The sequence below is a fragment of the Thamnophis elegans genome, chromosome 14 (assembly GCF_009769535.1).
Source record: "Thamnophis elegans isolate rThaEle1 chromosome 14, rThaEle1.pri, whole genome shotgun sequence".
Classification (NCBI taxonomy): Eukaryota; Metazoa; Chordata; class Lepidosauria; order Squamata; family Colubridae; genus Thamnophis; species Thamnophis elegans.
In genome coordinates this window covers 8036680-8058679 of record NC_045554.1, presented here as the reverse complement: position 1 = coordinate 8058679, position 22000 = coordinate 8036680, and the positions used below count along the sequence as shown (strand labels likewise).

Below are 22000 nucleotides of genomic sequence, written 5' to 3'. Positions count from 1 at the left end.
CGCACCGACAGAAGCGCGCTAACCCTAAACCTAACCCTAAACCTAACCCTAAACCTAACCCTAAACCTAACCCTAAACCTAACCCTAAACCTAACCCTAAACCTAACCCTAAACCTAACCCTAAACCTAACCCTAAATCTTACCTTAAATTAAATCGCGCTTCTGTCGGCGCGCTGTTGTCGGCGCGCTGTTGTCGACGCGGTTTTGACATCGTGGTTTCAGCGACGCGGTTTTGTCGGCGCGCTTATGACGTTCGCGCTTTTGTCGGGTCACGGTCAGAGAACACCAAGGATCCTATAATTCTCCTCCTCCTTCTCCTCTCCCCATTCCTCCTCCTCCTGTCTGCAAACTCCACTCCTTTTAGCACTGATGATGTTACCTTGTTCTGTCGTGAAATGCCTGCCAGAAAACCACCAAGTCAGAGAACACCAAGGATCCCATAATTCTCCTCCTCCTCCTCCTCCTCCTCTTCCCATTCCTCCTCCACCTCTCTGCAAACCCCACTCCTTCTATCACTGATGATATTACCTAATTTGGTGGTGAAATGCCTGCAAGAATACCACCAAGTCAGAGAACACCAAGGATCCCATAATTCTCCTCCTCCTCTTCTTCCCATTCCTCCTCCTCCCTGCAAACCCCACTCCTCCTAGCACTGATGATGTTACCTAGTAGGGTCGTGAAATGCCTGCCAGAAAACCGCCAAGCTCAAAAAAACAGCAAGGACCCCGGCGTTCAACCCTGAGCTACCAATCGCCTCCTCCATTCGTAAACTGGCACAATTAGCCTCACGTTTTGCACACCCAAAAGCCACTCAAGAGACATCAAAGCGGGCCTCTCACCCATCAGATATTTTTGTCATCCTAAACCTTTTGCTTGGGGGAGGAGGGGGGTGAGGAGACAGAGTGCAAGTCAAACGTGGCAGGAAGGGGGGGGGGGGAGAAAGAAAGAATCATGTGTTGTTGTAACTCAGGACACATACTCACACCCTCTGAGTAATCTTCCTGAGCCTGCCAAAAAAAAACAACTCCAGCCAGCGTTAATTGCTTAAGCTTCAATGTATTTGCTGCTGGAAATGCCACACCGTAAATTATATTTCATTTCTTCCTCTGACAGGTAATATGCCAAAAGTAAATGGATCCTCTTTCTCCTCTTCCTAGCCTCCTGCCCATGCTGACGTTAGAGGCATTGCTGGTGCTTTTGAGAGGGAAGGGATATAAGGGATACAATAGCAGAGTTGGAAGGGACCTTGGAGGTCTTCTAGTCCAACCCCTGCCTAGGCAGGAAACCCTATACCGTTTCAGACAAATGGCTAGCCAACATCTTCATTCATTTCATTTCATTTATTATATTTATATGCCGCCCTTTTCCCTCAAAGGGGACTCAGGGCGGCTAACAAATCAAATCAGGGAAGGGGGGGTACAGACAAAAAATAAAAAAACGAAACATAACAATACATAATTTAAAAACACACAACAGTCATACCATTCGAGACGGGGGCAACAACTCTTTAGCCCCAGGCCTGTCGGAACAGCCAGGTTTTAACGGTTTTGCAGAAGGCCTGGAGGGTGGTGAGGGTTTGAATCTCCACGGGGAGTTCGTTCCAAAGGGTCGGAGCAGCACAGAGAAGGCTCTCCTCCGTGTAGTCGCCAGTCGACACTGGCCGGCGGATGGAATTCGGAGGAGGCCTAATCTGTGGGATCTAATCGGTCTAGTGGAGGTAGTGGAGGTCTTCTTAAAGACTTCCAGTGTTGGGGCATTCACAACTTCTGGAGGCAAGTTGTTCTGCTGATTAATTGTTCTAACTGTCAGAAAATTTCTCCTTAGTTCTAAGTTGCTTCTCTCCTTGATTAGTTTCCACCCATTGCTTCCTGTCCTATCCTCAGTTGCCTTGGAGAATAGTTTAACTCCCTCTTCTTTGTGGCAACCCCTGAGATATTGGAAGACTGCTATCATGTCTCCCCTAATCCTTCTTTTCAACTGACTGAGGGCAACTGACCAGTTCTGGAAAACCGGTAGCGTAAATTTTGATTAGTTCAGAGAACTGGCAAACGCCACCTCTGACTGGCCACGCCCCCATCTATTCTCTGCTTAACTCAGATTAACAGAGTTGGAAGGGACCTTATAGGTCATCTAGTCCAACCCCCTGCTCAAGCAGGAGACCCTACAGAATTTCTGACAAATGGACATGAGGTTAGGGAAGGATAAAAACAAAGGAAAAACCTAATTATTGATGGCTCGGGTTATTACTTCTCTTGAAACGAAGCCAGAGCAAGAGATGGAATCGTTATTGATTATTCTCTGACTCTTAAGTTGTAGCATTTGCCTTAATAAATCCTTTTTTTTCTCTCCTTCTTTTGTCGAACATGGTTTGTTACCCTGCATCAATATTGTTGCTTTCTCTGTTTTATTTTATTTTGAGCCTGGGTGTTTTATATCAGCTAGGATTAGCACTTTGTGGTTACTCTCAAATTGGAAGGATAAGAACCAGTGGTGAAATTCAATTTTTTTTTTACTACTGGTTCCGTGGCCGTGGCTTGGTGGGGGTTGCAGGGGAAGAATACTGCAAAATCTCCATTCTCTCCCCATTCCAGGGGAAGGATACTGCAAACCCCCCATTCTCTCCCCATTCCAGGGGAAGGTTATGGCAAAATCCCCATTCCCTCCCTGAGAGAGAGAGAAAGAGAGAGGGGGGGAGAGGGGGGAGAGAGAGAGAGAGAGCCTGGACTGTCCATCAGCCTTCAGATGGAGAGTCAACCGCTCCCAGGTCTGGTGGTGGCTTATGAGGAAGAGGAGGAAAATCTGGGTCCAGTGCCTGACACGTGGATTCACAAGGCAGAGGAGAGAAGAACAGTGGAAATCTATGGGCCGGTCGTTGGGAAGGAAGAGCCACCACTGCTAGCGAAGCCATGCCCTACTTCTGGAGATAAAAGACAGTGGGCGGAGATGAATAGATGTGGCAGACAACTATTCATCTCCTAGATGGACGGACTTGTTAGCCTGCGTTGAGAGAGAAACTTTTTGCTGGGGCTGCTGGCATTCCTAATTAAAGGAATCTTTGGGTTTGTCGTGTTTGGGGAGCTGGGTTAGAACAACTCCCTGTAGGCCGAATACTTGCATGCAGCCATCTGTTTTGTTCTCATTCCGATGTATCCTGAGCGGGTCGGTTGCGCCGAACTAATGAACTGTAAAAGCGGTAGCGACAGGTGTCTTCTTAATGTGGGGATCGGTTCTCCTTCTGCCTTGAGGAACTTCCGACGGCTTCTGACTGCTATCAGTTGATGCCTAAGAGCCAATGGGGAGAACCACGCCGAGATGGAACACTCCAGCGAAGCGCAGAAATAATTGTGATGTGTTTTTTTTTATTTCCCCCCTTTTTTGTCTCTGAGGAACGATGGCATTTGGGTAATTAGAAATGTCAAAACATGAGTTTGCTATTAAGATTATTGGTCTGGCAAAATAGTTTTCTTCGTCAGCGAGATGCCAGGTTGGTTTGTGTGTGTGTGTGTGTGTTTGTTTCTGGCGGGTACCAATCTCCTAGTTATTAGGCATTGATTTGTAAAACATGAAAACGGTTCCAGTAATTGCGAGCGGCTCCAGAATTTCAACTAGGCAAAAGCCTGCAGGACAAAAATTGCGAGCTTGTCGCAAGGGTCCTGAGGATGACAGATACGCCTCGTACTCATCCAGATGTGGTGAGGCGACAGTTCATTCCTTACTCTTAATTTATACCCAGGACTGGCAGTTGGATCCAGGTTGCAAGTTTGTTGTAAGAAGACCCTCTAGAACAGGGATGGCCCAGGGGCCGGATCCGGCCCACAGGGTGCTTAACTCTGGGCCATGGGGGGCCAGCCTCGACATATCAAAGTTCAGGCCATGCAGAGTCCCCATGAGGCCCCCACAGGGCCTGTTTTTGGCCTCCGTGGCCTCCTGCAGCACTCTGCCAGCTGAAAATCGGCCGCACGGAGGTCCCACAGGGCCTCCAGGAGGCTGTCCAGGCTGAAGAAAGCCCCCCCCCCATTTTGGCAGGCAAAGTACTGCAGGGGGCATCTGTCCCGCCTCCCCCCACCGCTCCCTGGCCCCCATCCCACTGGCCCACAGTGGAGAACTACAATGCTGATCCGGCCCTCAAGTAAATCCAATTTGACACCCCTGCTCTAGAACAAACTCCTTGTCCCGACAAAGGCTCCTTTTATTAATTTATTGTAAATTCTGCTCATTCATATCCAGAAAAGTCTTCCAAGAGAGGATTTACAGTCACAGACCTTATCTGGCTTGGAGAGCTGCCAGGCCGATATCTGCAAAACTTGGCAAGGAGTCTCAGGGAGTCACAAACCAATTAAGTAAACTAATTGTCTCCTGCAAACTCCACTCCCCTTTCGCTCCTCCTTTATTTCCTCTGGGAGGGGCCCCTCATCGTCCACCTGTGGTCTTACTCCCAAGTTGACCCCTGTTCTTTAGCTGTTTCCTTCATCTGGCAATTCTGTGCATGCGCACACTGGGAACAGGCTCCAGTTGTTCCTCTGCCTCACTGATGTCTGACTCTGAAGGCAGCTGATAACTGGCATACTCCCCTCTTTTATTTCCTCTGGGAGGGGTCATTCATCATCCACCTGTGGCCTTACTACCAAGTTGACCCCTGTTTTTTAGCTTTTCCCTTCGTCTGGCAGCTCTGGGAATAGGCTCCAGCTGTTCGTCTGCCTCACTGATGTCTGACTCTGAAGGCAGCCGATAACTGTCAGATGGCCCTGGTCCCCTCTCTGCCTCCGACACAGAGCCCTCATCAGAGCCTTCCCCAGACTCCAGGACTGGCCCATGTTCCTCCCCAACCTCCTCACTTTCTGCAACCACAACGGAGTGGAAAAATCATCAGGCACATGAGTGGAGTGGAGGGAGGAAGAATACATGACAAATGTATCCACTTGTAAATTGGCAAAAAAAGCATTATCTCCGAATCCAGCAAAAAAAAATAATAATAATATGAATATTGCTTTCCTTCAGAAGATGCTGCCTGGAAGATTGACAGCAATGATTGAATGTGAGTGGCTGGGTGGACAGTGGCAAGCTGGTTTTTCGGTAATTCTTTGTACCGTTGAAATCAATTATGCTAATAGCAGGAATGAGGGTCATTAAAATTACCAACAACTGCCCGTCTCCAAAAAGTTTTTTTTTAAAAAAAAAAACCAGCCTGGATCCACAGCTTTGTTCGATGAAACTCTAACGATTTGTAATGTTTCCCTCTTTCGTTTTTAATTTCACTTATTGGCACGGACAAAATAAATGGTCCACGGAGCTGCCTAGAGAGGGCATTCAACAGAGCTGTTTATTACGGTAACTGATGTGCCAGGTTTAGCCATGGAGTTTGCAAATAAAGCAGAAACAGAGGCTGAGTTACTGGTAAGAACTGGCTCAGCTCGGTGGCGAATTTATTTATTTATGTTTCATGTTTCAAGACTGCCCATCTCTCCCTAGGATAAGAAGAAGAGACCGATGCAGGGAATAAGGAATGGTGGACTTCATTTTAGCAATAGCAATAGCAATAGCAGTTCGACTTATATACCGCTTCATAAGGCTTTCAGCCCTCTCTAAGCGGTTTACAGAGTCAGCATATCACCCCCACAGTCTGGGTCCTCATTTTACCCACCTCGGAAGGATGGAAGGCTGAGTCAACCTTGAGCCGGTGAGATTTGAACTGCCGAACTGCAGTTAGCAGTCAGCTGAAGTGGCCTGCAGTACTGCACTCTAACCACTGTGCCACCTCGGCTCTCCTCGGCTCTTATTTTGGGAGTGTCGGGCTCCAATAACCAATAAAAATGCCTTGTGAAGTTTCCAAATACCGTATTTTTCAGAGTATAAGATGCGCTTCCCGCCCCCCCCCCCCCAAAAAAAAAAGAGGGTGAAAATTTGGGTGCGTCTTATACACCAAATGTAGTCCCGTCCACACCCTTTGGCCTCTGCCTCCTAGCAATTTGCCTCCTTGCAGCAAACAGCCTGTTTCAGTTTCAGCTCCAGCACAGCTTGATTAGCACAAGCAGCTGATTGTCGGTTGGATTGCCTCCCGACCATCAGCTGTTTCAGGCTGCAGCAATTGCAATTGCCTATTGCCACCTTCGCGTTCCCTGTTTTCGACCTCTGTGTGCCCCATTTTTTTGCCCATTTTGATCCCCGCCGCCTGGAACGGACGGGAAATGGGGCGCACGGAGGGGTAAAAAAATCAGCTGGCCAGTGCACGCATGTAAACCGAAGCTGACAGGCCAACAAATATGGCTCCACATGTCACCTGTGGCACGCGTGTCATAGGTTCACCATCACAGTTCTAGAGTCTCCACATCTTTTTTACATCGTGGTGCCCAAAACGGAATGCAGTATTCCAAGTGTGACCTTACCAAGGCCTTACAAAGCGATATTAACCCTTTACGTGATCTCGATTCTATCCCTCTGTTGATGCAGCCTAGAACTGTGTTGGCTTTTTTGGCAGCTGCTGCACACGGCTGGTTCAGATTTAAATGGTTGTCCACTAGGACTCCACGATCCCTCTCACAATTACTGCTATTGAGCGAGTTAGCACCTATACTGTACCTGTGCATTTTGGGCATGATATAGTTGGTTCTCACGTGATCGGTAGCTTCCTGAAGACCCCAGAAACGATTGCTTTTCCTTCCTTCACCATTTTTAACACCCCCAAGGATCAGCAAAAGAACAGAAACTCCTTTCATCAAGAGAGAAAAATTCCAATGCAGAGTTTGGAACAGAGTTAATCATGGCACATCTGTAGATTTGCAAGTTGGGGCAAGTCTTTTTATGACATATGATAGGCTGTTTTCTCAGGCTTCTACGTGCTAATAAATTAAACCCTACTAAAAGCCATTGTTTTCCCTGCTGATTTTCACCAACTTTGTGCGATTATATTGTTAGTTAATCATCCAGTTTGGGAGGCGGGGGACAATACAGAGGTCACGTCAATAGCCCTTGTTGCATTCAAGGGAATTGATTTATTTCGGTCAATTGCATCAAGCTTAAATTAACCCAACAAGCATTTTCACGAGATCCGTCCTTGCCTCTTGCTGGCAAATGCATTTTATTTTGTACGAGCGGAGCCCATCCCGGGCATGAAAGCTGCCGTCAGCTGAAGTCTTATGATGTTGGCTGGGAACAAAGGCAGAACTGATCTGGGCGTTGGTGAAGTTCAGGAAGAGGAAAAGAGGAAGTTTTGAGTAGGGAATTGGTGAGAAGTCACCAATGCTTTGTTGCTGTTGTTAGTTGTGAAGTCGTGTCCAACCCATCGCGACCCCATGGACCATGTTCCTCCAGGCTTTCCTGTCCTCTATCATCCTCTGGAGTCCATTGAAGCTCACACCGACTGCTTCAGTGACTCCATCCAGCCCCCTCATTCTCTGTCGTCCCCTTCTTCTTTTGCCCTCCATCATTCCCAGCATGAGGCTCTTCTCCAATGAGTCCTTCTTCCTTCTCATTAGGTGGCCAAAGTCTTTGTGTTTCCTCTTCAGGATCTGGCCTTCTCAAGAGCAGTCAGGGTTGATCTCCTCTAGGACTGACTGGTTGGATGGCCTTGCAGTCCAAGGGACTCGCAGGAGTGCTAGTTTTAGTGGATGTAAACTGTGGGGAGGGTAGGCGTCAAACTCAAGGCCTGGGGCTTAGATCTAGCCCACAGGCCCGTCTTGGAAACAACAAAGGACCAGTTTGTGGTTCCTCTGCTTCTTGCTTTTTAAGGAAGTCTGGGTCAGAGCAACCCCAACCCAAGACCTTCACGGGCATTTATAGACACCATGTGACTCTTCTCCTCTGCGAGAAAGATTTCCCAGACTAATCTGAACGTTCACTGCCCTCAAAATTAGTCACTTGGAAAGGAAGCCATTCAGCAATGCCAAAGAGCTCAGTCATATAACTGCTGATACTGCTAGCAGACATAATAAAACATCCGATTCTCTTTCCTCCATCCAATGTTTCTGAAAACATGTTTATTTTGGTCATCCAACCTCTTGGTGAAATACTTGCGCCCAGAACAAACCTTAATGAATATAATTTAGTAGGTTTGTGTGGTTTCAAATGATGTGCTAAACAATTGTCGTTTTGTGTTTTTCTGACATAGAAGCAGTGTAGATTCCATGTTTCCCTAAAAATAAGACAGGGTCTTATCTTCTTTTGACACACACACACTGAAATAAGCACTAAGACTTATTATTTTTGAGGTGCAGGAAGCGGCGAGTGTGGTCACCTCATGGCTGCTGCTGTGTTGCAATATTTTTAGGGAGGGCTTATTTTGGGGGAGGGCTTATTTCAGCACATGGACTCAAAAGTCCGATTGGGCTTATTATCCTGGAAGGTCTTATTTTCAGGGAAACAGTCTAAAATAAACCTCATTTTGTGTTTTTCCGACCCAGAAGCACTGTATATAGGTGCTCTTATTTTCAGCTGTGCATATTTCTATCTTATATTCTCTGGGTTAACTTTAGATTTTCAAACATGATCCTGAAACCAAATTCCAACAGTTGGACTATCAATTAGAAAAGAGTTTACCATGGACAAATGAAAATCCTATTATTTTATGATAGGTAGTCCTCGACTTATAACCACAACTGACCCCCAAATTCCTGTCGCTAAGTCAGGCACTTGTTAAATGAGCTTTGTCCCATTTTACGATCTTTCTTGCCGCTATTGTTAAGTGAATCACTGCAGTTATTAAGTTAGTAACACCGTTGTTATGTGAATCTGGCTAATTAGCATACAGGAGAGCATTGCAGGGGACGCGGTGGCTCAGTGGCTAAGACGCTGAGATTGTCGATCAGAAAGGTCGGCAGTTCAGCAGTTTGAATCCCTAGCGCCGCGTAATGGAGTGAGCTCCCGCGACTTGTCCCAGCTTCTGCCAACCTAGCAGTTTGAAAGCACGTAAAAAATGCAAGTAGAAAAATAGGAACCACCTTTGGTGGGAAGGGAACAGCGTTCTGTGTACTTTCGGCGTTGAGTCATGCCAGCCACATGACCACGGAGACGTCTTCAGACAGTGCTGGCTCTTCGGCTTTGAAACAGAGTTGAGCACCGCCCCCTAGAGTCAGGAACGATTAGCACATAAGTGCAAGAGGAACATTTACCTTAGAGTCTTGCAACAAAAGTCCTTGGATTTTTTTAAAAAAAATATGTTTATTTTATTTTTTTACTTATTTGGTATTTTTGATGATGAAAAGTCACAATTTCTGCTGGAGCTGGAATTCTCGAGCTTCACAGCATCTTCTTATGGAATATTGATGTTGTATGAAGGTTGCTACTTAAAAAAAAACAAATCTGTTATCGCATATACTGCTGTAATTCCCCTTTCGCCTCTTATGAGCACTTCAGAGTTATTTAATCGGACAGAATGATACTCAGCTATTTTTTTTCCCCTTCCTGTTTTAATGTGAAAAATGTTATCTTCTTGTCATTTTTTCCAGTTTTTCCCCTTGGAACAGATTGCTAAGAATAATAAACTAATATTGGAGCTGTAAACAGTGATGGATTGTTTCAATGCCTCGAATACGCTTCGTTTTAGGGAAAACGAGTCATTTAGCAAAACAGGAATTACCCAATAATTTTCATGCTTTCTGTTTCGTTCACAGTTACTTGAATATCTTCTCATCCTTATACATGGGTCTGCTTGTACAGGTAGTCCTCAACTTGCAACAATTCATTTAGTGACAATGGCCCTGAAAAAAATGGCCATTTTTCACCCTTGCAACCATCACAGTCCCGTGATCAGATGCCTGGCAACTGGCCTGTATTTATGACGGTTGCCGTATCCCGAAGTCACGTGAACTTTTGCGACCTCCTGACAAGCAAAGTCAATGGGGAAATCAGATTCGCACAACAACGGTGTTACTCACTTAATAACTGCAGTGATTCACTTAACAACCGTGGCAAGATCGTAAAATGGGACAAAACTCATTTAACAAATGTCTGATTTAGTGTTGTGGCCCGCCAGTGGCCAGTGGAGCTGGCAGCAGATTCAGACAGTGAGGAGGTTGGGGAGGAACCTGGGCCAGTCCTGGAATCTGATGAGGGCTCAATGTTGGAGGCAGAGATGGGGCGAAAGCCGTATGCCAGTTATCAGCTGCCTTCAGAGCCAGACAGCAGTGAGGCAGAGGAACAGCTGGAGCCTGTTCCCAGTGTGTGCTTGCATAGAGTTGCCAGACGAAGGGAACAGCTAAAGAACAGGGGTCGGCTTGGGAGTGAGGCCACAGGTGAATGGTGAATGGCCCCTCCCAGAGGAAATAAAAGAGGAGCGAAAGGGGAGTGGAGTTTGCAGGAGACCATTAGTTCACTTAATTGGTTCGTGACTCTCCGAGGCTCCTTGCAAAACCCGGCCTGGCAGCTCTCCAAGCCAGATAAGGTCGGTGACTGTAAATCCTCCCTTGAAAGTCTTTGCTGGGCGTGAATGAGCAGAATTCACTGTCAATTAATAAAAGGGGTTTTTGTGGGGACCAGGAGTTTGCTTCATGCTTCATGCTCTTGGAAAGCCTCAGTCAGAACACATAGCAACTGGAATTTTTGGCTCAATTGTGGTCATAAGTCAAGGACTACCCCTAATAAAATCATAGGACTTTCGTTTTTCTGTGGAAAGCCCTTTTCTAAAACTTCTTCGTTAGCTGAAATATTGGAATTCGGTGTCAGGATCCTGTTTGAAAATCTAAAAAGAATATGTGACAAAAATCTGCATAGCTGAAAATAGAGCACGGATTGCTTCTGTGGCAGAAAAACACAAAATGACAATTATTTTGCCCATCATTTGAAATCACAGCTCTCCTGGGATTGATAGCAGAACATGTTATACAAGAGAAGCGGGGGGGATTAGTCTTCATTTTTATTCTCTCTGTATGAGTAAACCTCCAGGGAGTTCGGTATAAAAGCATTAGGGGAGAAATATAAGCCCAAAGAATAATTTATGAGGGAGAAGTAGCAATTTCTTTGATTTCGTTCCTCCTATTTTTAACTTCTTCCCATCATCAGCGCACAGTTCATTGGCTCATGAGTCAACATTCGACATAAAGCTTTACATCCTGTTAGGTCAGAAGCAAAAGTGGGATTCAGCAAGTTCTGACCAGTTCTGGAGAACCGGTAGCGGAAATTTTGAGTAGTTCGGAGAACCGGCAAATACCACCTCTGGCTGGCCCCGCCCCATCTATTCTCTGCCTCCCAGCTGATCAGGAGGGAATGGGGATTTTGCAGTAACCTTCCCCTGCCCTGCCCACAAAGCCACACCCACCAAGCCACACCCACCAAGCCACACCATGCCACGCCCACAGAACTGGTAGTTTAAAAAAATTGAATCCCACAACTGGTCAGGTAGATTTGAAACTATGATCTTGATTTATTTGCTGTAAATCAGCAAATAATTGTTTAATACGAGGAATAAAAAAAATCTGTTTAGGTCATTGTATTGTTGGATCAGAAAGTTGGCAGTTAAGCGGTTCGAATCCCTAGCACCGCTCCTGTTACTCGTCCCAGCTTCTGCCAACCTAGCATTTCAAAAGCATGTAAAAATGCAAGTACCACCTTTGGTAACTGTATTCTGTGCCCCTTCGGCATTTAGTCATGCTGGCCACATGACCAGGGAGACATTTTTGGACAGTGCTGGCTCTTCGGCTTTGAAACTGAGATGAGCACCGCCCTCTAGAGTCGGGAACAACTAGTACATATGTTGGATTGTTGGATTTCTTTAAAAAATAAAATAGCATTAGGATAATCAGGGATATGAATTTTTATGGAAGAAATGGAATGTCTATCTATGATAGAACTTAATATTCATTACAGTAAATATATATGGTATTTCTCTTTCAGAAGTTAAAATTCTCTGGCATTTTCATTGCACATTCCCTCCCCCCTTTCACCATGTACTATTGCTGAAATTCTAGGAGTTACTTGAGGTAAAGGAATTTTCCATGTATAATCTTAAATTATAAAGATACAGTCATAAATTATTTGTTACAGAACGCTGAGGTCAGTGTTTGCTTTAAAAAAAAAATAACTCCACGATCTCAACAAGACTAAATTGCAAGAATATATATATAAGGTAAAGGTTCCCCTCACACATAAGTGCTAGTCATTCCCGACTCTAGGGGGCAGTGCTCATCTCTGTTTCAAAACCGAAGACATCTCCGTGGTCATGTGGCCGGCATGACTCAACGCCAAAGGCGCACGGAACGCTGTTCCCTTCCCACCAAAGGTGGTCCCTATTTTTCTACTTTACATGCTTTTGAACTGCAAGATGGGCAGAAGCTGGGACAAGTAATGGGAGCTCACTCCATTACACGGTGCTAGGGATTCGAACCGCTAAACTGCCGAGCTTTCTGATCAACAACTCAGCCTCTTAGCCACTGAGCCACCACGTCCATGTATTTAGCTGCTAGACATTAATATGTTTATAATATAAATTAATACATTTATAATATAAATTATAAAATATTTTATATTAATATCTACCAGCTAAATGGTAGGCATTAATATTAAATATTTTATAATGTGTTTTCTCAGAAAGCTAGCATTTCAACCAAGCCCTGTTTCCTTTCTATTTTCTATTTCTAGAACTGTCCTTTGTTTCTGCAGAATTTCACCAAACTTTAGTTTTTCATTTTGTTCCATTTTTTCACTTCTACACAATTTCAATTTTTTTAAAGCATCCAAGGTCAAGAAACCTTTGCAGATAAGTCTTGTACAGTCCTTCTAAACTAAATATATTTTTTTCCTCGAGAATGTCAATTTTTATTTTTTCTGCACTACAAAAGCTATCTGACACGTACGACAGATTTGAAAGAAAGCTGGATTACTTGCTGTTTTTAACATCAAAATATGAAGAAAAAAGTGAGAATGTTGAATGTTTGAATGTCCCTGAAATACAAACGAAGGATGTCAGAGATGAAGAGAATGTCAATTTAGCTTGGTCTTTCCCCTTCCAGTGTCCTGGAGTTACCTTTCAGAATTTGTGGTCAGTGTGATCTCTGGGTGATATATGAGACACCATATATCTGGAGAAGAGAACCTTTGTACATCAGGATTGAACTGTGGAGTCCTCGGTGCTCTCTGAGTTTGGAGAGTTTTCTTGCAGATGTTTCATTAACCCAACTAGATAACATCATCTGCAAACCCCATGTCCTACTAGCACTGATGATGTTACCTACTTGGGTAACGAAGTGTCTGTAAGAAAATATCCAAGCTCAGAGAGCACCATGATTCCACAGTCCTCCTCCTCCTCTCCATAAACCCCATTCCCTTTTAGCATTGATGAGGTTACCCAACTGGGTAATAAAATGTCTGCAAGAAAACAGCCAACCTCAGCATCAGGCACACCATAGCTGTCATCCTGTCTCCCCCTCCTCCTCCTCCTCCTCCTCCTCATTCTCCTCCTCTCCATAAACCCCACTCCCTTCTACATTGATGAGGTTACCCATTTGGGTAATAAAATGTCTGCAAGAAAACAGCCAATCTCAGAGAGCACCAAGGAATTCATAGTTCTTAACAACTGTCTCGTTTAGCAACAGAAAGCTTGTGGTTGCATGAGGAGGATTACCCATAATTGTGCAGGGAAGATGAGTAGCAAAGCTGCTTCTTCTTTTCTTCCTCCTTCTTCTTCTTTTCTTCTTCTTCTTCTCCTCCTTCTCCTTCTTCTTCCTCTTCTTCCTCTTCTTCTTCTTCTTCTTCTCCTCCTCCTCCTTCTCTTTCCTCTTCCTCTTCTTCTCCTCCTCCTCCTCCTTCTTCTTCCTCTTCTTCCTCCTCTTCTTCTTCTTCTTCCTCTTCTCCTCCTTCTTCCTCTTCTTTTTCTTCTTCCTCTTCTTCTTCTTCTCCTCCTCCTCCTCCTCCTTCTTCTTCCTCTTCTTCCTCTTCTTCTTTTCTTCCTCTTCTCCTCCTCCTCCTTCTTCTTCTTCTTCTTCCTCTTCTTCTCCTCCTTCTCCTTCCTCTTCCTCTTCTTCTCCTTCTTCTTCTTCTTCTTCTTCTTCCTCTTCTTCTTCTTCCTCTTCTTCTTCTTCTTCCACTACTACTACTTCTTTTCTTCTTCTTCTTCTCCTCCTTCTCCTTCTCCTTCCTCTTCCTCTTCTTCTCCTTCTTCTCCTTCTTCCTCTTCTTCTTCTTCATCCTCTTCTTCCTCCTCCTCTTCTTCCACTACTACTACTACTACTACTACTACTACTACTATTACTACTACTACTTCCTCCTCTTCCTCCTCCTCCTCCTCCTCCTCCTCCTCCTCCTCCTCCTCCTCTCCTTTCCACTCCTCATATCCCATTCCCTTCTAGCACTGATGGTAACAAGTTTATTACCAAACAAGAAAACCACCAATACTCAGCCGGCTCCATATAACTGGAAGATCATTATATTGGGTTTGGTTCTCTGGCATTTTTTCACCAACTGAGACCTCCCATTCTTAGTCCTACTGGTTTAAAAAATCTGGGAGTTGGAATCTCTCAAAAGTTCTGGAAGGGCTTTCGGTGGACTTCACCTACCAACTTCCATCTCTTATCCAACTGCCGAAACGGAGACTTAAGCTCCTCCCTTAAGGTATGCCGAGTGCCCTGATGATGTTTTTTTTTCCCCAAACAGGGAAAGCCAATAACAACCTCCAGTGGGATGAGGACTCCATAGAATACATGCCAGCCGACCCAGTCCGGATTGCGTTTGTCCTGGTCGTCCACGGCAGAGCTTCCCGCCAGCTGATGCGCATGTTCAAGGCTATATATCATCAGGAGCATTTTTATTACATCCATGTGGACAAGGTAACGTAGCGCCACTTCTGCAGTTCCCCAGCGCATTATCTCTTTGCTTTGTGCTTCTTCTCTTTTGCGATATTAAATGTCGACTTACAACAGTTCCTTGAGTGACTGTTCGAAGCAGGGGTGGGATTCAAAAATTTTTACTACCAGTTCTGTGGGTGTGGCTTTGTGGGCGTGGCTTAGTGGGCATGGCAGGGGAAGGACACTCCAGAATTCCCATTCCCTCCTGCTTTCCAGCTCCGTTCTCCCGTTCAGGGCAACAAAAGAAGATCGGCTGGGAGGCAGCAGGGGCGGGGCCAGCCTACGTATTTGCCGGTTCTCCGAACTACTCAAAATTTCTGCTACCGGTTCTCCAGAACCTCTCAGAATTGACTGAATACTACCTCTGGTTCGAAATTACAATGGGACTGAAGAAATGACTTGCGAGTCACTTACTAAGTCAACCATGAGCCAATCAGGATCAAACTCCTGGCAGTGGGCAGAGTCAGCTTGAAATGCTATATTCTAACCACTGTGCCAATATGGCTTCCTTCCTTCCTTCCTTCCTTCCTTTCCTTCCCAAGTAATACAGACTTACATACTGCTTCACAGTGCTTTACAGCCCTCTCTAGGCAGTTTATAGAGTCAGCCTCCTGCTCCCAACAATATGGGTCCTCATTTGACCCACCTTGGAAGGACGGATGGCTGAGTCAACCTTAAGGCAGTCAGGATCAAACTCCTGGCAGTGGGCAGAGTCTGCAATGCTGCATTCCTTCTATTGCGAACCATGGAAGGGAGGGAGGGAGGATATTGAGAGTGAAAGACAGGAAAGAAGGAAGGAAGGAGAAAAGGAATAACAATAGCACTTAGACTTATATACCCCTTTACAGGCTCCTCTAAGCGCTTGAGAGTAAGCATATTCCCCCCCCGCCCCAACAATCTGGGCCCTCATTTTACCCACCTCAGAAGGATGGAAGGCAGAATCAACCTTGAGTCACTCAGGATCGAACTCTTGGCAGTGGGCAGCGTCAGCCTGCAATGCTGCATTCTAACTGCTGCGCCACCACAGCTCACAGCAGAATGGCTTGTTAGCAAATCAGGCTTGTGAGCCTGGTGAGATTCGAACTGCCAAATTGCAGTCAGCCGAAAGGAGCCTGCGGTACTGCACTCTAACCACCGCACCACCGCGGCTCTTTCTAATCTTTCGAATAAAATAAACATTGAAGCGAGAAAGCTGTGGGCGCATAGGATGTCACTGCCTCTCACTGAATGTTTTCTGTCCCCATAAAGCGTTCCAATTATTTACACCGGCAAGTGCTCCAATTTGCAAGCCAGTATCCGAATGTGAGGGTCACGTCCTGGCGCATGGCTACCATCTGGGGAGGAGCCAGTCTTCTATCCACCTACCTCCAGAGCATGAAGGAGCTCTTGGAGATGAAGGACTGGCCGTGGGACTTCTTCATTAACCTCAGCGCTGCGGACTATCCTATCAGGTAAGACAGCCGGTTGTCTGCTGACTGGTTGCAAATAATACAGGTGCTTTTTTCAGGAGGCAACTGGACTTTCTTGTTTTTTCTTTTGAAGGCGTTTCGCTTCTCATCCAAGAAGCTTCTTCAGCTCTGATTGGATGGTGGGGAATGCAAGGGTTGATACTCCTTGCAGACAGCTGGTCATTTGTGTTAGGAATATAATTCTAACCTTTGGATTGGCAATATATAAAACCTGTAACAATGTTGTACCTGTTTCCTTAAACCATACTGTAAAATGTGATTGGTTGCTGTTTTCCTCAATCGGCCAGAAGAGGGAGCCAGAGTGTCTGTTAGCTCTCTCTCTGTTTCGTTAGATGCTGGGCTGATCTGATCTGAGTGCCGTGAGCTATTGTAAGTTTTGCAACTTTAAGCAAACTTTGTGTACCGGACTGATTATATGTTACTGAAGCCCTGAGTTACCTAGACATTCAACCCTAACAATTTGCATCCTTGTAGAGGGTCAGTCAAGCACTTGGAGGTTTATCTCTGTCCTCAGGGTCACCTGAGTTAGTGCTCCTGGTTCCTGTAGTCTGCAATTTTTCCCCCCTCTGGAAATCCATTCCTCCTCCCACACCATTCCAAGGATGTTCATCCCAAATTGTGTAGCTAAAAGTCTGTAGAGATTCTCATTCATCCAGGTCATGGCTGCCCCAAAGGTGGGTTCAGGATGGGTTTCGGTGAGAATGGTTCAAACAGTAACAATTAGGGATGCTCTCCGGTTGATGCAGCCTACTGGGTGTCTTAAACTTGGCAGGGACTTAAGGCACCTATTTTGCTTCTTAAATTTAGTATCCCTCTCCAACTCTGCAATTGCATGCCCTCCGATTGGGCTAGGTTAGGGGTCGGCAACCTTAAACCCTCAAAGAGCCACAAAGGTCCTAACCGGAACCATTCAATTCTGGAGCTGATCGGAAGTCTGGTTCCCCCACCATAGAGTCTCCTCCTAGTGTGGCATCCTTTTTCCTCTACCTGTCCTAACTGGAAATCCTATCAATTGTGGAGCCGACTGGCAACAGGGAGCCGCAGCACAGGGACGAAAGAGCCACATGCGGCTCCAGAGTTGACCCCTGGGCTAGGTGAACAAACTGTCTTATATTAATACAGTGCCTAGAGAACACAGTCTAACGATCAATAGTATATTAGCTAGCAGAGACATAAAGCAGTTCGTAGGCTACTGAGGGATGGAACATCCTTGAACATCCTCCATTTGGGCTTAATAGAGTCTGATGGCCGGCCTGTGGATGGTATATCTTCAAGGAAAGGTCATACCCCCCCCATAATAGGCAAGTCATGGGTGTTGCTTGGGACCATCAGAAGATGCATCTACGAATTAGTTATGCTCCAGAGATCAGGCGGTTTTCTGTTTGGCACCGTAAATCTGCTGGCCGGGGAAAACCATCCGTCTTGTTTATTCTAGAGGAATTTAAACAGGGCGCAACAGTGTCCTTAAGATGTAGGTCAACCAAGTTGCTTACTTCCTTTCTGCTCCTCCATGCCCTCGAAATGAGGAGGGAGGGAAACGAGGTGTCCAGCCGATGATTCTGAGAAATACTTCTTAGAAGCAGAAAAACGGGGACATCTTCAAGTCCGTGCTGGCTGAACTCCAGCATCTCCACCTGAAAAGGCTTCGGGAAGTCTTGGAATGATGCTGCCCATTGGGATAGAGAAACTGGAGCATGGGACAGTTCTCTGATTTCCGTAGTAGGCCATCTCTGGTACTTCACATGCTACTGAGTTACATTCCCCATACCTGTTCTGAGCTAGGCTTCCCCAAAACGCACGAGGCAGAGTCCTGGTCCCGACAAAACCCCTTTTATTAAACGAATGTGAATTCCTCTCGCTCACATTCAGCAAAGGCCTGGCAAACAGTCTTTCAAAGGAGTATTTATGACCACAGACCTTATCTATCTTGGAAAGCTGCCATGTCAATATTTTCCAAATGAGGCGCTGTGCAAGGAAAGACTTGGGCACAGAGTCTCTGAGATTCACGGACAGATCTTCACACTCCTGAAATTAATCTAACGACCAAATGAACACATTGTTTCCTGCAAAAGCCCCCTCCCCTTTCCCTCCTCTTTTATTTCCTATGGGAGGGAACATTCACCATCCACCTGTGACTTTGCTCCCAAGTCTACCCTGATTTCTGAGGTGTTCTTTTCTTCTGGCAGCTCTGCGCATGCGCACACTGGGAACAGGCTCCAGCTGTTCCTCTGCCTCATTGCTGTCTAGCTCCGTAGGCACCTGATCACTGCCAGATGGCCTCGGGCCAGACTCTGCCTCCCACACAGAGCCCTCATCAGAGCCTTCCCCAGACTCCAGGACTGGCCCATGTTCCTCCCCAACCTCCTCACTGTCCAAATCTGCTGCCAGCTGTGCTGGCCGCTGGCGGGCCACAACAACTGTACCTAAGACAGACTTACCCTTCACCCTGGGTCTCACACGATTGTGATTGGTCCTTCTCTTCACTAGACTAGCCATCCCCAGTTCCTGCAACCATTCCTCATATTTTTTAGTCTCCAGTCCCTTAATCATCTTAGTTGATCTTCTCTGCACTCTTTCTAGAGTCTCAAACATCTTTTTTATAGTGTGGTGACCAAAAGCCAAAAGGATGTGAGGCAGTTTGGGACATCAGCATTATTTAAAATCTCTTTAGAAGTTAAACTGGGGTTTCCATTATGTTCATCTGCCTCAAAATGTTGGCCTGCTCTACCATTGACTTGTCCCCATGGGAATCCGGGGACATTCCAAGAATTGCAAAAAAATTAAAAAATGGGACTCCAAGGGCCACAACCAACCTGGAGTTGAGGAGGCCCATCCTTTGATAACCTGAGCAATGGTTCCCTAGCAACCCCTCTGGTCTCCTAGCAACCGGTTTGCCGAGCCATACGGCCTCTTATCCTGGATCTTCTGTGGTTCTGTCAGTAGTGATTGAATGGGTTGTGCAAATGACTCCGTTGATGTCATCAATATTGATGCTGTTTTTCTGTTTAATTCCAAATAATTGTATCTTGTCGGCGTACGAGAAAAAACAGGAGACAAGGGAAAACAAACCAATCCAACCCAAAATAAGGGGGAAAACAAGAATATAATAAAGCCAATTTGTTTATTTATTTCGTTGATCTATCACGAACAACGTGTAGCTCCTGGTCATTTATCTTCATGAAACACCCATTGAAAACAGCACAGTATTAAGAGCAACACCGTCCAACGCAAGAATCAAAACATAGGTAGTCCTCCACTTACAACTCTTCATTTAGTGACCGTTGAAAGTTACAACGGCATTGAAAAACACGACTTATGCCCGTTTCTCATACCGACGACCGTTGCAGCATCCCCATAGTCCCTTGATCAAAATTCAGCTGCTTGGCAACTGTTTCATAGTTATGACGGTTTCAGGGTCCCCTGCTCCCCTTTTGCGACAAGCCCAGTCAACTGGGGAAGCCAGATTCACTTAACAACCCTGTTACTAACTTTAAGAAAAAGGCAACCGTTCGCTTAACAACGGCGGCAAGCCAAGCCATAAAACTCGCTTAACAAGTGTTTCACTTGGGAACATAGATTTTTAGGCTCAATTGTGGTCGTAACATGAGGATTACCTGTATTAAAGCAAGGAAGACTTGAACCAAAGTCAGGAGGGCCCACCCAACCATTGAGCTTCTTCTACTTCCGAAGGTCCTACAGAAGAACTCAGTTTCAACTATTATTATTATTATTTTTTTGCAAAGATGCCAGAATTGGCCCAAACTAAACCCATGGGTTGGTTGTTTGGTTTTTAGCTTTTAGTTGTTTTTAGTTGTTTTTAGTTGTTCTTAATTGTTCTTAGTTGTTTTTAGTTGTTTTTAGTCGTTTTTAGTTTTAAGTGTTTTTAGTTTTTAGTGTTTTTAGTTTTTAGTGTTTTTAGTTTTTAGTGTTTTTAGTTTTTATGTTTTTAGTTTTTAGTGTTTTTAGTTTTCAGTTTTCAGTTTTTAGTTTTTAGTCTTTGGTTTAGCTTAGTTTTAGCTTAGTTTAGTTTGGTTTAGGTCAAGGGACATGGTGGTTCAGTGGCTAAGACGCTGAGCTTGTCAATCAGAAAGGTTGCCAGTTCGACAGTTCAAATCCCTAACGCCATGTAACGGAGTGAACTCCCGTGACTTGTCCCAGCTTCTGCCAACCTAGCAGTTCGAAAGCACGTAAAAAATGCAAGTAGAAAAACAGGAACCACCTTTGGTGGGAAGGGAACAGTGTTCCGTGCGCCTTTGGCGTTTAAGTCATGCCGGCCACATGACCACGGAGACGTCTTCGGACAGCGCTGGCTCTTCGGCTTTGAAACGGAGATGAGCACCGCCCCCTAGAGGCGGTAATGACTAGCTCATCTGTGCGAGGGGAGCCTTTTACCTTTACACTAATATTCCTCTTTTCTCTTATTTCTATCTCTTATTCTAACTTTTAATCATGTCATTCTTTATTTAAAAAAAACATTTTCTTTCTATCCTAACTTCTAATTATGTCACCTACCTACAAAAAAGAAAAAAGGAGAGAGAGGGGGGAAAAGAGAAGCAAATCAAAACAACACCAAAATCAAAAAATCATCTCTCCATCATCCCTTGCCCGCTTCAATACTTTTAATTGCTATGCTTTTTTTCCCTTTCGGATTTGTCCCCCATATTCCTCTCTAAAATCTTCATCTCTTTCTACATCTGCTTCTTAGCGGTTCAATCTCTATAGATATTCTCGATTTCCCAGATCCTGGTTGTCTTAAAAGTGCTTCTCCCCCCCTCCCCCCCCCAAAAAAGGCAACTAGACTTTCTTCGGGGGTTTTTTTCTGCTTTGAAAACATTTCACTTCTCATCCAAGAAGTTTTTTCAGTTGATCTGGCTGAGAATCAGTGGCAATAAAACCCCGCCTGAGCCAGGAGCCTCTCCTCCAGGCCTGAGTGTTCTCAAAGTATTTTTGGGTTCAGGGTTTTTGCAACAGCACTGAATTCTCAACATCAAGCGGATGTCGAGAACGAGAGAACTGAAGTTCCATAATAACTCCTTGTCTCTTGAATCCGTCATGGAGTGATTTCCCTCCCACTCTGTCTTGGCTGATTGGTGAGAATATGTCATGTGCGGCTATAATTTACATCAAAGGACTGCAGTTTCTTGCAAAATATTTTTTTAAAAAAATGAGAGGTGGGAGACAGACATCATTTTATCAGATGTTGAGATAAGTGGGCAGCGGGGGCGGGGGATAGAGAATGCCAACCAAAGCTGCGACAGATAGAAGCGAAGATGGTGTGATGGAAGAAAAAAGAGAAGGAGGAGGATGTGTCCGACCTAAGCTTCCTTAAAAAGCATGAAGCAAAGTCTTAGTCCCGGCAAAACCTCTTTTATTTACACGACTGTGAATTCCTTTCATTCAGAGTCCGCAAGGCTTGGCAAACAGTCTTTCAGAGGAATTTTATCAACACGAACCTTATCTCGCTTGGAGAGCTGCCAGATAACTAGTTTCCAAACGCAGGGCAAGGCAAAACTTGGCATAGAGTCTCTTATCATCACAAACAGAACTTTCCACTCTTGAAACGACCAAAGGAACGAATTGTTTCCTGCCAAAGCCCCCTCCCCGTTCGCTCCTCTTTTGTTTCCTATGGGAGGGGCCAATCACCTCTAAGGTGTGGCTTTACTCCCAAGTCGCCCCTGCTTTCTTAGTTGTTCTTGTCTTCTGGCAGCTCTGCGCATGCACACACTGGGAGGAGGCTCCAGTTGTTCCTCTGCCTCACTGCTG

The 22000-nt window shown here is 45.3% G+C and overlaps 1 protein-coding gene across 1 annotated transcript in view; it reads left to right on the top strand.

Annotated features, from left to right (window-relative positions):
* Positions 1 to 22000, top strand: part of XYLT1 (xylosyltransferase 1) — a 170904-nt gene that overhangs the window by 99920 nt on the left and 48984 nt on the right. The window contains exons 4-5 of the mRNA XM_032230135.1: positions 14578 to 14750; positions 16017 to 16219. Of these exons, the coding sequence (XP_032086026.1) occupies positions 14578 to 14750; positions 16017 to 16219 (376 nt within the window). The remainder of the gene's footprint in view (positions 1 to 14577; positions 14751 to 16016; positions 16220 to 22000) is intronic.